The following is a 13,993-nucleotide window of genomic DNA, read 5'->3' as shown; positions in this document are numbered from 1 at the left end:
AACTGACAGTCTTGATATTGTTTTTTAATTCTCTTTTTGACTCAGTGTTTATGTGGTTTCCATTAGAGCCAGCCCCAAGTGGACACCTCGATGAACTGCAGATTTTAGCACTTCTACATGAGCTCATATTTTTAGACCTTTTTTAAGCCGTGTTTCTACCAAGCAGACCGGTTTGGTTTGTCTTGGTATATGGCGTACGTTTTGTGGCGACTACAACGCTGTAGACCCTTGATTGGTTGGTAGAATCATCACTGACCGTGCAACATCAGCTGCATTTCTCCTGGCAGCACACAGTCTTCTCTGAAACAAAGCTTGATTGCAATTTGTATCAAAGAGCTACATGCCAATCACAAAGAAGACAAATTCTTCCATTGTTGCTCTTTGTTTACTGTGTCGCGTTTTTCTTCTATGTTGTATTTATTAGCGAGGTACACTGTGTTGTGCTGCTATGGCATCACATTACATGTGGCTGTCGGCATCCAGCTTATGCACCGCCTACCACAAGGGGGCAGGGTCGGCTGTGGAAATGCAAACAAGACCAAACTTAACTGAGCCAACCCGTTTCAAACCGTACTGATCTGAACCGAACTGCTTAATGGAAACGGGGCTAAAGGCTCAGTCCCAGAGTACACCAGTGGTGTTGACTGCTGGTTTCACAAAAAAAGCTGAGGATAAATTTGAGTTTTTATTTTCATGTTTCTATTTATATGGTGAAAAAGCATCCTTTTGCTGGAACTTTCTTTTCACCTAATTTGGATCATGGTGATGTTTGACCATGCACACCTCTGTACAGTCTTCAAATGATTGCTTACATTGCATCCATGATATTCATCACCAAGTGTAGAGTTCACCGCTTTGATTTGTACCCCCGAGATGGAAATCCATCTCAGACAACCCGTAGACTGATACATCGGTACACACTCATTTATAAATGGAGGTTGCAGTCTGTTACTATGGTAAATATACAGTATATGTGAGTTTTTATGACATGGAAAAGCGCTGAACAGTATTCAATTTGAATTCCAGACTTTTTTTACGTCCCAGTCCCAAAAGCTAGAATGGGAATTAGGTAGGGCTTTTGGGTATCCTGCACCCTCGGCCAGGAACTTATTGCAGAATAACTTGAAACTCAAGGAGCTGGTGTCACTAAATTTCTTTTAATCTAGAATTAAAGACCTTGATCAAACTGATTACACTCAAGACTCTTTGATGATCTATTGTTGTAAATTGTAGTTCTTGCCATCTGTTCTTTGTTCTACATCTGTAATATTGTGTTCTTCTGCTGTTGGCTGTCTTGGCCATATCACCCTTGAAAAAGTGATTTGTAATTTGAAATGTTTACCAGATCAACCCAGTTAAATAAGATTAAAAAAAAAGCTAGAAATTACCATCAAATGGAAAAAAAACTCTCATTTCAGGTTTTATAAATGTGTGTCATGATGGTATCTTACCCAGGGTTACATAATTGAAGTGTCTGAGTTACACTTTTTATGATGAACATACTCGTCAGAAACATGGCTGCTCCTCAAGGTTATAATGAAACAAGAAATGACAGCATAACGATTGGAGATTACTTGAGGCGTGCATGTCATTTCACTTTAGATAACAGCACACATTCACTTCTCTTCAAACTGAGCTCAAGTTGATAACTTCAGAGGAAAATCATTTAGTTTCAAAGATAGATGCTAATCCATTTTAAGACACCACCAGAAATTCATCAAATTACTCACCAAAGTTCATTTACATTGTTTTATTTTGACACTTTGAATAAGTTTGTATTATATTAAAGCCCTTTCCACTCATATGGATACATAAAGTAAAGCACACATAGATATTGACATATCCTCTTACAAAGACAACATTCTGTAGACCTGCTTTACCCTGATTGCTGACATGATTTCTTTGTTTTCCAGGAGTCAGTCTGCTCGTGCCTCATGGAGCTGTGGCTGAAAAAATGTCCCAAGAGGTGTACATGGAGATTCATCAGGGAGAGGAAAGGTAATGCAGGAGTTAAAGTAAACACACACTTTTTTTTTCTTTTTCTTTTTTTCAATCATGTTGCCTATGAACAAATAGCCCACAGCAGCAACATGAGTAGATACTGTGTGTGCTGGTGATTGCTGCTTGGTGATGAATCCATCACTTTTAACTGAATATATCATCAATCTGAGAAAAAAAAAACATTACAGGTAAACAAATGATATCATCATACCTCTATGTTGTTATTTCCAATAATATAAAGCTCATCTTTTTGTAAACTTTAAACAGTAACAGGAGAAGATTGAGGTGCTGCAGCATTTAATCCCAAATACTTGCACATCTATGCTCTCAGTTTTGTTGGTGGGGTACCCTTCTTTTTTTTCTTTTTTTTTTGTTGTTGTTGTTTTGTTTTTTGTTTGTTTGTTTTTGTTGGTTTGTTTAATTTTGTTTGTTTTTTGATTGGATGGTTGTTCATCTAATGTTTGACCCATATTAATAATAATAATAATAATAATAATAATAATTATTATTATTATTATAATTATAATTATAATAATGATAATGATAATAATAATAATATGGTGCTAATATAAGCTTGTTTACTATTTACTAGTATGTTGTTAACTAAAACAAATGTTTCAGCCACATTGTTTACAAATAAAATGTTAATATAAGCTACTGTTTAGGCACATTGTTTATAAAGTTTATTCTAGTAAGAGCTAAAGTTTAGCCACATTGTTAACCAGTATGACACTAACCTAACATTTAACCATATTGTTTACCAATATGGTGATTGAGGAAACAAATGTTCAGCCACATCCTTTCACTAATATGATGCTAACTGAACTAATATTTCAAACATATTGGCGAAACAATGCTAACAGAAGCTAAAAGTATTACCTCACTTCATGGTTCGTGGTGTTGAAAAACAAAAGCTAAACTTCCTGAACTCTGTTCTGTGGATTGATTAAACATGACGTGATCAGTTTGTCTCTAGTGAGCTAGGTTACAAGTGCCATGAAGGAGTTTTGACCAATAAGAATTAAGTATCTCAAACGCCTAAAAGATCAGTTAAAAAGTCAGGAAACAAGTGCTCATTAAGTGTTTCATAAGCAGTCCTCTGTTTTTTTTATTGATTTGACAAATCAAAAACAGTTAAAAAAAAAAAATCACACCAGTTGCAGTGCATCAACAAGATACCATTGAGTCAATCTTTTGACCTGTCACTTTATGAAAGCTTTTAAATCTTTTTTAAATGTGGCTCCTCTCCCTTCCTAATGTGCTCAGTGTCCAAACAAATGAAGGCTGTGAAATCCTCCTGGGTCCAGAGGTATCATATGGTCCTCAGAGTCTGGATCTCTTCTGCCCAGTGGCCATGACCGTCGCTCACTGCATCGAGTTAGATGCTGAAAACTGGAACGTCCAGCTCAAGAGGAAAACCCAGGACAGCAAATGGGAGGTGAGTGCTGTGGTCTACACATAACTAACACTGCTCAGCTGTACTGTGTCACAGCACGGCTCTGGGCTCCTCATGGCAAAAGGGTTTCTTCTTCTCTGTCTCATGTGTTTTGTCTCTGTTGGTTTGAGCCGCATGATTAATAATAATAATGATGAAAGCAGTTGCTATTGTCTGAAACACTCACAATACCCTCATCATCACCCCTCCTTTGTTACAGAGAGTGATGTCAGTGGAGCAGGAGTCTATTTCCTGTTACTGTCAGATGGACTCATCAAGCTGTCACCTGCTCCTGGACCAGCCGGGCTCATACGCCCTGGTGGGTGAGCCCCTGACGCAAGCGGCTGTCAAGAGGCTGAAAGTGGCCGTGTTTGGAAGAATGGAGGCAGGCTCATTTAGTTACAGCCTGCGGGTTTACTGTGTGGATGACACGCCACACGCCTTTCAGGTGAGTGTTTGGCTCATTTTGTCCTGTAGTGTGTCCAATAAAGGACTCAGTTTTCTGTCACTGGTGGTGTGAACCCTTATTTCAGCTTCCTTTGAACATATTTTGCTTTAGCTGCTGTCTCTTTAAGGCTCCTCACTCCGCAAACCCCCTAACCTCTGATTGGCCAGCTTAAGTCTATTAAAGATCTTGACAAGATCTTGTTCACAGACAGATTCAAGGATTTCTACTACTTATGATTATGTAGCGGTTAACAAATTTTCACACATTTAACACAACCATCCAGCATTGTAACCCTAAATCCATTTTTAAAATAAAGGACAGAGGAATTACCCTTCTCCACAACACTAACACTTCCAGATCCAGGTAACCTGCATGCAGACCGGAAAAGCAAACAAATAAAGTCTAGCTACTAATAAAACACTCATCAGGAGGCACTGTATTTGGTCATAGAGTACTTTTATTAAATATATGCAGACACTGACAAATTATTAACACAGTTTTAATCATTTTCCTGTTTTTTGAGAAACAGTAACAGTATTTTGTTTTTTTTCTTTGTAAAGAAAGGTCTGACAAAAAATAAAAAAATAAAAAAAAACTCCCACCGGGAAATATAACAATGATGAAAGATGAATACCTGCAATTTAATAGTTTTATTTTATCAGGGATATTACTAGGGGATGTCCCCCCAAGCTAATATCCAGTATAAGCACAAATCTTTATACTGACTAGTTCAACAGCATCACCCTGTCTCATTCTGTGTTAATATATCTTTCTCAGGTTGAATAAAAGTGAAGAATTACTATTCTGTGTATCAGTTTGGCAGAGTGTTTTGTATTTTAGCTTCCACCCCTCACTGGATGTTTCATTTGTCTCCAGAGAGTGGTGGTGGCAGAAAGGATCAGAGGAGGTCATCTCCTCGAGGAGCCAAAGACATTGCCTTTCAAGGCGAATACCCTCAGCCTCCAGGTTTTTATTCAGGATGTTCAACAGTTTCTGTGGAGCATAAAACCCTTTACTACATGTCAGGTAACCACAACGTAAAACCCTTTACTCCTTTTTAGAAAATTTTGTCTTTTTATCCATTTATTTTTTTTAAGTCAGCCCTGATCGTAGCCTTCCTTCAGTCAGAAATAACCAAAGACTGGTTGCCTGCAGAGACACACGTTTTGTTTTTCCACAGACATTTCTCCAGATTATTAAAATCTTTTGTTGACATTATGAATTGTAAATGTCGGGATATTCAAAGTCTTCACAATTTTCAGCTGGGGAACAGTTCTCTGTAACTGTTCCCCAATTTTTGACAGTTTTCCGCAGGCTGGTGAACCACTGTTCATCTTCACTCCTGAGGTGAAGGCCCCTTCACTCAGCTTCTCTAAGATGATCTTTACATATCCAGTCAACTCTGAAAAATGCACTTCAAATTGTTTTTATTGAAACCACTCACTTTTTGATGCCATTGTCCCAGCTTTTTGAGAGGTGTTGCTGCCATCAAATAGCAAAGTGTTGCACTATAAACATCTGACACGTTGTGTATGTTCAGTTGTGAGTTAATTGTGGATCTATGTAATTAGCAAAATATAGTAATATGTTTATTTATTTATTTATTTGTGTATTTATTTATTTTTTTTCATTTATTTTTATTCATTTATTTTTTTATTCATTCATTTATTTTTATTGATAATGCTTGAGTTTAGTTGCAAAGTCCTTTTACTTTATTTATCTATCTATATTTTTGACTCTTGTGTTTTATTGTGAAATCCTCTTTTTATTAATTGATTAAGTAATTTATTTATTTATTTGTTTGTTTGTTTGTTTATTTATTGAATGTTAAGGTATAATTATTACTGGTATTCTTTAAAAAAAAAAAAGAAAACAGGTTCATTTTAACAATATGTTTAATAAAATTGTTGACATTTTGGATAGACACTGAATTATGTCTTATATTTTACCAGCATTTTAATGCAAACTTTTTGTAAATAATACAGACCAAATATAAAATACACCTTTTTAAAAATAATTCTCTAAAAGTGTATCTTCAGTTATTACATTTTATTTACCCCACAAATATATTTCTCAGCAATAAATAGAGGAAAATAAACCAGCTTACATATAAGCGTAATCAGAGGTCACTTATCAAAAGTTACAGGGGTAACTATGGTTCTGTGAATTCCTGGATGACTGCCAGTGGCAGTAAACAAAGTGAATGTGTCTTCTCGCACTCCGTGCAGGTTGAGATCTAATGTAAACAAAGTCACGTGAGTGACATGTAGGCTACCTGACCACACCTCTATAAATACCACATGGTAGCCTACTTCTGGTCTCTCAGAATCTTCTCGCAATGAAAAGTTCCGAGTGACCTGAATGACTGGCAGTCATCCAGGAATTCACAGAACCATAGTTACCCCTGTAACTTCCGTTCTGTTTCATTTCTTCCTGACTGCCAGTGGCAGTAAACAAAGTGGATGAAGTATGCCAGCAATGTCACGAGGAACCAGACCCACCTACTGACTAGATGTAGATGCCAATGGAAGTATGGCTGATGCCAGCGTGGACTCTGAAGCCACATTAATGCGATAGAACCTTGAAAATGTACAAGGCGCCTTCCAGGATGCCGCTTTACAGATCTCTGAAAGAGACACCCCCTCCATCGCCGCCCAAGATGTAGCCACGCCCCTGGTGGAGTGGCAGATAACATCTGAAGGAGCAGACAAACCTGAAGCCTCATAAGCCTGCTTAATGGCCTCAACAACCCAGTGGGACAGCCGCTGCTTAGACAACACACGCCCCTTATTTCGTCCACTGAAGCAGACAAACAGCTGCTCTGAGAGTCTGAAGCTCTGTGTAGCCTCAATGTACAAGCGCAGTGCCCGGATGGGACACAATAAATTGGCCACCTTCTCCAGCTCTGATCTAAATGGAGGAGGACAGTAGGCTTCTAATTCTAAAGCTTGATTAACATAATCATGGGACAAGACTTTTGGCAAAAAAGAAACATTTGGTAACAGTGTCACACCCGAGTAGTCTGCCTTCCACCGAAGGCATGTGGGAGAAATGGAGAGGGCGTGGAGCTCGCGTACACGCTTGGCACTTGTAATCGCCAAGAGAAAGGCTGTCTAAATGACAAATACTTCAGGGCTGCCCCTGCCATAGGCTCAAAGGGTGCCTGGCTCAAAGCCCGCAGGACTAGAGGAAGGTCCCACGGGGCTGTAAGTTTAATTCTAGGGGGGCGCAGCCTCCGAGCTCCACGGAGAAACTGTGACACCAAATAATGTGATCCCACTGGTCTGCCATCAGCAGGGCCATGATGTAAGGATATTGCTGCCACATAAACTTTCAAAGTTGAAGCAGCGCGGCCAGCCTCAAAACAATGCTGCAAGTAGTGAAGAACATCTTGTACTGAGCATGATACAGGATCCAGCCCTCTGTCTCTGCACCAAGAAGAAAATGCAGACCAACAGCTCCTGTATACTAACCTTGTTGAAGGAGCCCTTGCATTATGCAGAGTCTCCCAAATTGAAGGTTCTAGGTCAACTAGTGGCCGCTCCCCCTCAGTGGCCACACCCATAGCTGAAGTAGGCCCGGGGATGGATGCCACTCCCTGCCATCCATCTGTGACAGGAGGTCGGTCCTCACTGGGAGCTGCCAGGGGACTCCCTCTAACATACTGAGGAGTATGGGAAACCAAATCCTTGATGGCCATCTGGGTGCTACCAGGAGGACCCTGTGGCCATTCAACTTCACCCTATGGAGGACTGGCATTATCAAGGGGATCGGTGGAAATGCATACAGAAGCCCCCTCGGCCAAGCATTGGCGAGGGCGTCCATTCCCAGTGGAGCACTGGCTTCTGCCCAGGAGAACCATAGGGGGCAATGTGTTGTGCTCTCTGAAGCAAACAGGTCCACCTGTGCCTCTCCGTACTGGTCCCAGATCAGCTTTATCACCTGAGGGTGCAACCTCCACTCCCTGGGGGGCAGGGTCTTGCGTGAGAGGTAATCGGTCACTGAATTGTATCTGCCTGGAACATGAATTGCCCTTAGGGATGCAAGTCGAGAATGGGCCCACTTCAACAGCCTCTGGGCCTCTCTCAGAGACCCCAGTGACCTGGTTCCCCCCTGATGATTCACATGAAACACAGCCGAAGTACTGTCTGTTCGGACAAGCACATGCTTGCCCCTGAGAGAGGGTAAGAAGTGCTTGAGCGCCAAGTAGACAGTGCAGAGTTCCAACATATTGATGTGTTGCCTTTTCCACCGAGGGCCCCAGACCCCCTGGACTGTTCTCTTCTGCCATACTGCCCCCCAGATTTGGAGTGAGGCATCTGTTGTTACAACCTCCCGCCTTGCAGGAACCAAGCCAAGAGGAACCCCGTGAAGAAGAAAGGTGCTCTCCCGCCACTCCCGGTGCAGATGCGTGAGACACCCTCTGGTGACCTTGATCTTGACCCACCTGTGCAGTCGAGGGTCCAGGTGGAGGCTGTTGTACCATCTCTGCAGGGGGCGCAGGTGCCCCTGCTCCTGTGCCCCTCCTCTTCGCTTCCCATGCCGCTTACTGCAGGAGACAGCACTCTTTTGCGTGTGCCCAGAGAGTGGATGATCATCCCCAAACAGGAGACTCTCCACCTGCTGCAACCTTTCCTCTCTTACTGCTAGAGGCAAAATGCTGCAGTTAATGCAAGGGTCTGAGAGAGCCTCCCTCAGGTGACCCACACCCAGACACTTGGGGCACAAATCATGGCCATCCTCAACATGCAGTTGAGCTTCACACGAAGTACAGGCCATGACACACGCAGAAAAAGGGTGACGCTAGGAAATCTGAGCGGGAGCTGTGACAGTCCGTCACTCAATACCGTCAGAACCTCCAGCACCCAGAAAATAAAGCTATAATGCAATATATAATCACTAAGAAATTATATAACTACGCTGTTAGAAAGCTAAAGAAAATGCATACAGCCAGGAAATCTGAGCGGGAGCCGTGACTATCTGCCACTGAACACGACCAGAACCTCCAACACGCAAAATAAATAAATAAATAAATAAATAACCATATGCTGCATGTGGATGTATAAGCATACAGCTAGAAAGCTAACGTAACTCGAAAGAAAATGTACACAGCTGGGGAATTTGAGCGAGAAAAGTGACCGTTAGCCACGAGACTCGACCAGAACGTCCGGTACTTACCGTAAAATCCTCCCGGCAGGAAAGGAAGGGTTGCTTGATAGCCCCCGCCTTGGAGGACAATAATTTGCGCTCCGACGAGAAGTCACAGGCAGACTATCAGGCACCCAAAAAGAAAACACAAATCGTTCTTACCTTTCCTGGACCTGCAGAATTAAGAACTGGACTACGGACCTTATGGAGCGATTAACCCGTGGTACACACCAGGTTAACAGGGAGAAGATCAAAGAGACCAGAAGTAGGCTACCATGTGGTATTTATAGAGGTGTGGACAGGTAGCCTACATGTCACTCACGTGACTTTGTTTACATTAGATCTTGACCTGCACGGAGTGCGAGAAGACACATTCACTTTGTTTACTGCCACTGGCAGTCAGGAAGGAATGAAACAGAACCACATGCAATGAGAGTCTTTGACAAATCTACTCCTAGGTTCATCCAAAATGAAATCTTGTACTGGACTCAGGAACCACTTCGCTTCAGCAGGTCTTAAATCTACTGTCAGTCTTAGTTTTCAGATTACAGATTGAGAGTTAACAGAGTTGTTTAACTTTATGTGAGCGTTGCTGTGTATTGCTCTGTGTTCCTGAAGTTTCTTTTCTACTTCTGCCTCATCAGGAGTTCTCCTTCCCCCAAGTGTGGCACACCAACCAGCAGCCCTTGTTCTGTGCCTTTTCTCTGGAGAGATACAGCCTCGCCACTGCCCAGCTCTCCTGCAAAATCAGCGTACGCCAGGTCAGAGGTCACGAGCAGATTCTGCAGGTCTACACTGCAGTGGCTGAGGTGAGGCTCTGCTGGAGAGAACAGTGTGTGTTCGTGAGTGTATGTGTGGGTGTGTGAAGGTGAGTGGGGTTGTGTTCATGCTCAGCCTTTGTGTAACCTTCCTGGCGTGTGTCCACAGACTGAAGCCTGAGCTCTCCTGAGCTGGCACTGTGTATTTACAGAGTGAAGACACTCAAACTCTCCTTGTTACTGTGGAGATCCGCGTTTATTCACAACATCTTGATGTAGTCACAGATTTAGCTGTCTGCTTTTTCTAACCTTACCTGCTCAGAAAGAAATGTGTCCCAGCAAATAGCCTTCAAATGTCTTTATCTCCTGAGAGCTGCAGGGTACAGAAACCATCTTCTGTCAGCAGCAGAGCAGCTCTACTGCAGCTGCTTGGAGAAAGAAGAGTTTCCTCAGGGCGCAATGACTGTATTTGTTGGAGGGAAAACGCACAGCCCATCGATTTTACAAGCCCCAAATACAACCATCTACACATGTGCTTTTTCTTCCTCAAGGCCACTAAGATATTTCAAACTAAACTGAACCAAAACATGGATTTAGGGACATTACTTCATTACTTATTTTCCAAAAAGCCACAGAGAATCTGAGAAATAAAACTGTTGAAGAGGGAAGATATGATTCAAAGATTTTACTGAAGGGATGCTGACAGTACAAAAAGAGGCTTCACTTTGTCATTTACTGCAGTGAGAGCTTCAGGACTGGACCAAAACGTGCAGGACCCACATTTAGCAGTCATGTGACACCAGTATCAGGGTACCAACAGCTGCATCTGTCCTCCACAGAAGTTTTTCCCAGTTGCCTAGAGACATACTTCCCCCTCCTCAGCAAACACAAACATGAATATGTGTGGACAGAATTTGACGTAAATTTATGCAATTTTTCTCTTGTGTTAAAAGACTCTTCCAGATACATACTGTATGATCACGTTTAATTGAAGTCTAATCTGTCAGGCTCTTCAGACTGCTTGAAATAAGCAGCAAAAAGATTTCCAGATCACTTCACACTCATAATCATCCTTTTTTCCCCCCATTTAGCCTGAAAAGGCATCACTTCCTTTCTTCATCCAGACAGACTGCACCGCCATGGCTCAGGCGGGGCCCGAGGCCTTCAAAATCCCCTTATCCATTCGCCAGAGGATTTGCGCCACCTTTGATGCTGCCAACGCCAAGGGCAAGGATTGGCAGCTCTTAGCCCAGAAACTCAACTTAAACCGGTGAGCAGTGCATACATGTCTGCTCTGACACCACGTCCACAACTCTGCTGTGACCTGGACGTTAACACACACAGACTGATAACAGTCCTACGACAAAAGGACGGAAGATATTACAAGTGAAAGTACACCCTGGATTGGTGATAATAGTTAAAAGATATCTGTATTTTAAATAGGGAAAATATCTTTAAGTTTATTGAATAGGGCAAACTGTGTTTTATGAAGCTATACAAGAAATGTAGGCTCTATTTGCTGCTTATTACCATTAGATTCTAGTACTTAACAAGCAGTCAAGCATAGGTGCTTCAAATTAATTTTAGGTTAACATCATTTTAAAGGCCTGGGCTGTTTTCCAAACTGCCGTTTACTGTACAGCTAATGGATTTTTTTTTATCTTTTCCTATAGTATAAATGTACTGAACAAGCCATTGGCACATCTTGATAATTCAAGTTTTTCAGATGAAGTGTAATTATATCAATAAATCAGTGGTGAAGATACAGAAGCAATACAAAAATAGATACGTTAAATCAAAGGTTAATTATATATAATAAAATAAAGCGAGAGAAGAGAGTAATTGTATTTCAGTGAGAATATCTTTTATATTTATAGTGTAATGTGTTTGAATAAACTGAGACTGAGGAGTAATACTTAAAGAGCTCACTAGAGGGCGCATGGTCATTATGAGGAACAACTTTAAAGGCAACCAGTGCTGGATAAGCCCTGCAGCAGAGCTGTAAACTAACCCCAGTGTCATCTTTGTTTTTACATACAGGGTGGCTCATAGAGCCTTAAACCAGATACACTGTGCCAGTACAGAGGGTAGTGAATCTTTTGACCATATGAAGTTATAGAAATCATATGATCATTTTAGACATTTTTATGATTGTGTGTGTGTGAGTAAATCTTAACATAAAATACTGCATAAAAATCTTTGTAGGGATTGTCTAATTATCAAAACATGTAACATTTTCAATGTATTAAAGGATCATATAATTACTTATGGCCCCATGCAATGCTGTCACTTCTGTCCAAGCACCACCCTCCAGTCTAAGAATACGAGACAATGCTTACGTGCTAAAATCCACTGTTTTTCTGGTGTCCACTTGAGGCTGGCTCCAGAAGTACCTGAAGTCACATACACACCAAGCTAAAAAAAGCCATTCTTAAAGCAGAAATTAATCCATTTACAGCCTGGTGCAAAAATCATCTTCTGTCTGAGTCACTAATTTGCTAACGGCACCCACTGTACAGAGATGATTTTTTTTCTAACTCTACTGTTCAGAGGATATTAAGATTGGGAGTTTGCTCAACCGGAGGCACAGCCCAGGTCATGTGACCGACAGGTGCCCTATAGCAGTACACAAAGCCCTTGCCACTACCAATATGGCAGCTATAGCCGATGTGCTTCATTTTCTGTTTCAGAAACAGACGGGTGACGTCGGTGAGACTACGTCCAGTTTATGCTTTAAAGTCATGCTATAGCATGCTGAAAATTCTTCTGTTTAAGAATCACAGACTGTATCATGTCTAAAGACACATTTAGTGAGTTCTCTAATGACTTTTATAGTGGGATTAAGTTGTTGGTGTCCATAATGTGTCATAAAACCCAGAGTTCAAAAGATGTTGTCAGTGTAGCCCTCAGATATAAAATGTTGCTTGTAAAGTATTTTGTTTCTCTAAAACATTTTGTGAACATTGAAGTCAATTTTAATGCTTCTGTTACTTATACATGTTTCTAAGATCCTTAAAATGCATTTATAAGTGCTAAGTCAAATAAAAATGTTACAAAGTGTTCATAAAAAAGTAGAGCTGACTTAATCTACTATGTTTGTGAGCTGCTAGTTAAAGAGTGGCTATTCTACTTTCCCATTTACTAAATGATACCACCTTTTTTTCAGACCGATACCAGTAAGAATACTCCCTCTCGGGTATTCACAAATACCAAGTACCTATACCACTTATACTTTTGATACATAAAGTTTCAATCAAAAGTGACAGATAATCTTAAACAAAGACAGCAAAGTCACTCTGCCATTAAGTCCAAAATAAACACAAACAACTCTCTCTGAGTTTACTATTTGTTTTTAATAAATTAACAAAAGTCCAAAAAAAAAATCTAAAATTACTGTGCACAACTGTTTCATCTTTCCTTCTGTATCACTCATAATAATCCAGCTGTGTGTGCTCCTCTGCAGGAACCTGGGTTATTTTGCCAAGCAGCAGAGCCCGTCAGCCGTCATATTAAGCCTATGGGAGGCTCTCCACCAGGACTCTACTGACCTTGACTCTCTTGCCAGTGCCCTTGAAGAAATTGACAAAATCCAGCCCAAATGCTCCCACAATGAGCCGGGGTATGGCCTCAGTCACAGGACCAACACACAAACTAATCAGACACAGGACTCTGTCCCTGAACATTCAGGCTGAGAGAGGGAATTCAGAGGAGAAAACTGACAAACTAAGAAGTTCACTTGTTTGATCACTCGGGGAGCTGCGGACGTCACACTGGGGCCGGACTCTGGAGGTTCATGATGTCTGCAAGCAGTCCAGGTGAAGAGATACCTCCAATCCTCAAGAGTCAATCTAAACATGGTGTAAAAGCCTAGTCTGGATCTTGTTTCTGGTTTTCAGGTCAATTCTTTAACGTATTTGCTTTTTATTGTTGAACCGGACATGTACCTGTCAACACTTCACAGACAGATTTATGTTTTCCTCTTCCCTCTTTATCTGAAGTCATGCTAGCTCTCAGTCACAAGGGAGTGAGCAAAGGCTAATCAACCAATCGTCAGATTAAAAGAAACATCAGTCATTTTTTCTTCTCTGTTTTGTGTTTTAATAAACAGTTTGAAAACAACTTTGAAGTGCATTACTGCCACCTACAGGTGAGAAGTATGGATTGCATCTTTACAGGCTATCCTCCAAAAAATGAAAAAATGAA

General features: G+C 41.2%; 1 protein-coding gene across 1 annotated transcript in view; it reads left to right on the top strand.

Moving 5' to 3' along the window:
- The window catches only part of unc5db (unc-5 netrin receptor Db), a 75,753-nt gene extending 61,760 nt beyond the window's left edge, over positions 1–13,993 (top strand). The window contains exons 10-16 of the mRNA XM_074670332.1: positions 1,914–1,998; positions 3,268–3,439; positions 3,657–3,884; positions 4,761–4,910; positions 9,677–9,841; positions 10,882–11,060; positions 13,254–13,993. Coding sequence (XP_074526433.1) covers positions 1,914–1,998; positions 3,268–3,439; positions 3,657–3,884; positions 4,761–4,910; positions 9,677–9,841; positions 10,882–11,060; positions 13,254–13,482 — 1,208 coding nt within the window. The 3' untranslated portion in view covers positions 13,483–13,993. The remainder of the gene's footprint in view (positions 1–1,913; positions 1,999–3,267; positions 3,440–3,656; positions 3,885–4,760; positions 4,911–9,676; positions 9,842–10,881; positions 11,061–13,253) is intronic.

Source organism: Halichoeres trimaculatus, unplaced genomic scaffold (genome assembly GCF_033239565.1).
Source record: "Halichoeres trimaculatus isolate MK-OKI-2021-1 unplaced genomic scaffold, fHalTri1.1 fHalTri1_scaffold_5, whole genome shotgun sequence".
NCBI classification, from domain to species: Eukaryota; Metazoa; Chordata; class Actinopteri; order Labriformes; family Labridae; genus Halichoeres; species Halichoeres trimaculatus.
The sequence above is the reverse complement of the archived record's forward strand: the minus strand, read 5'-3'. Positions and strand labels throughout refer to the sequence as shown.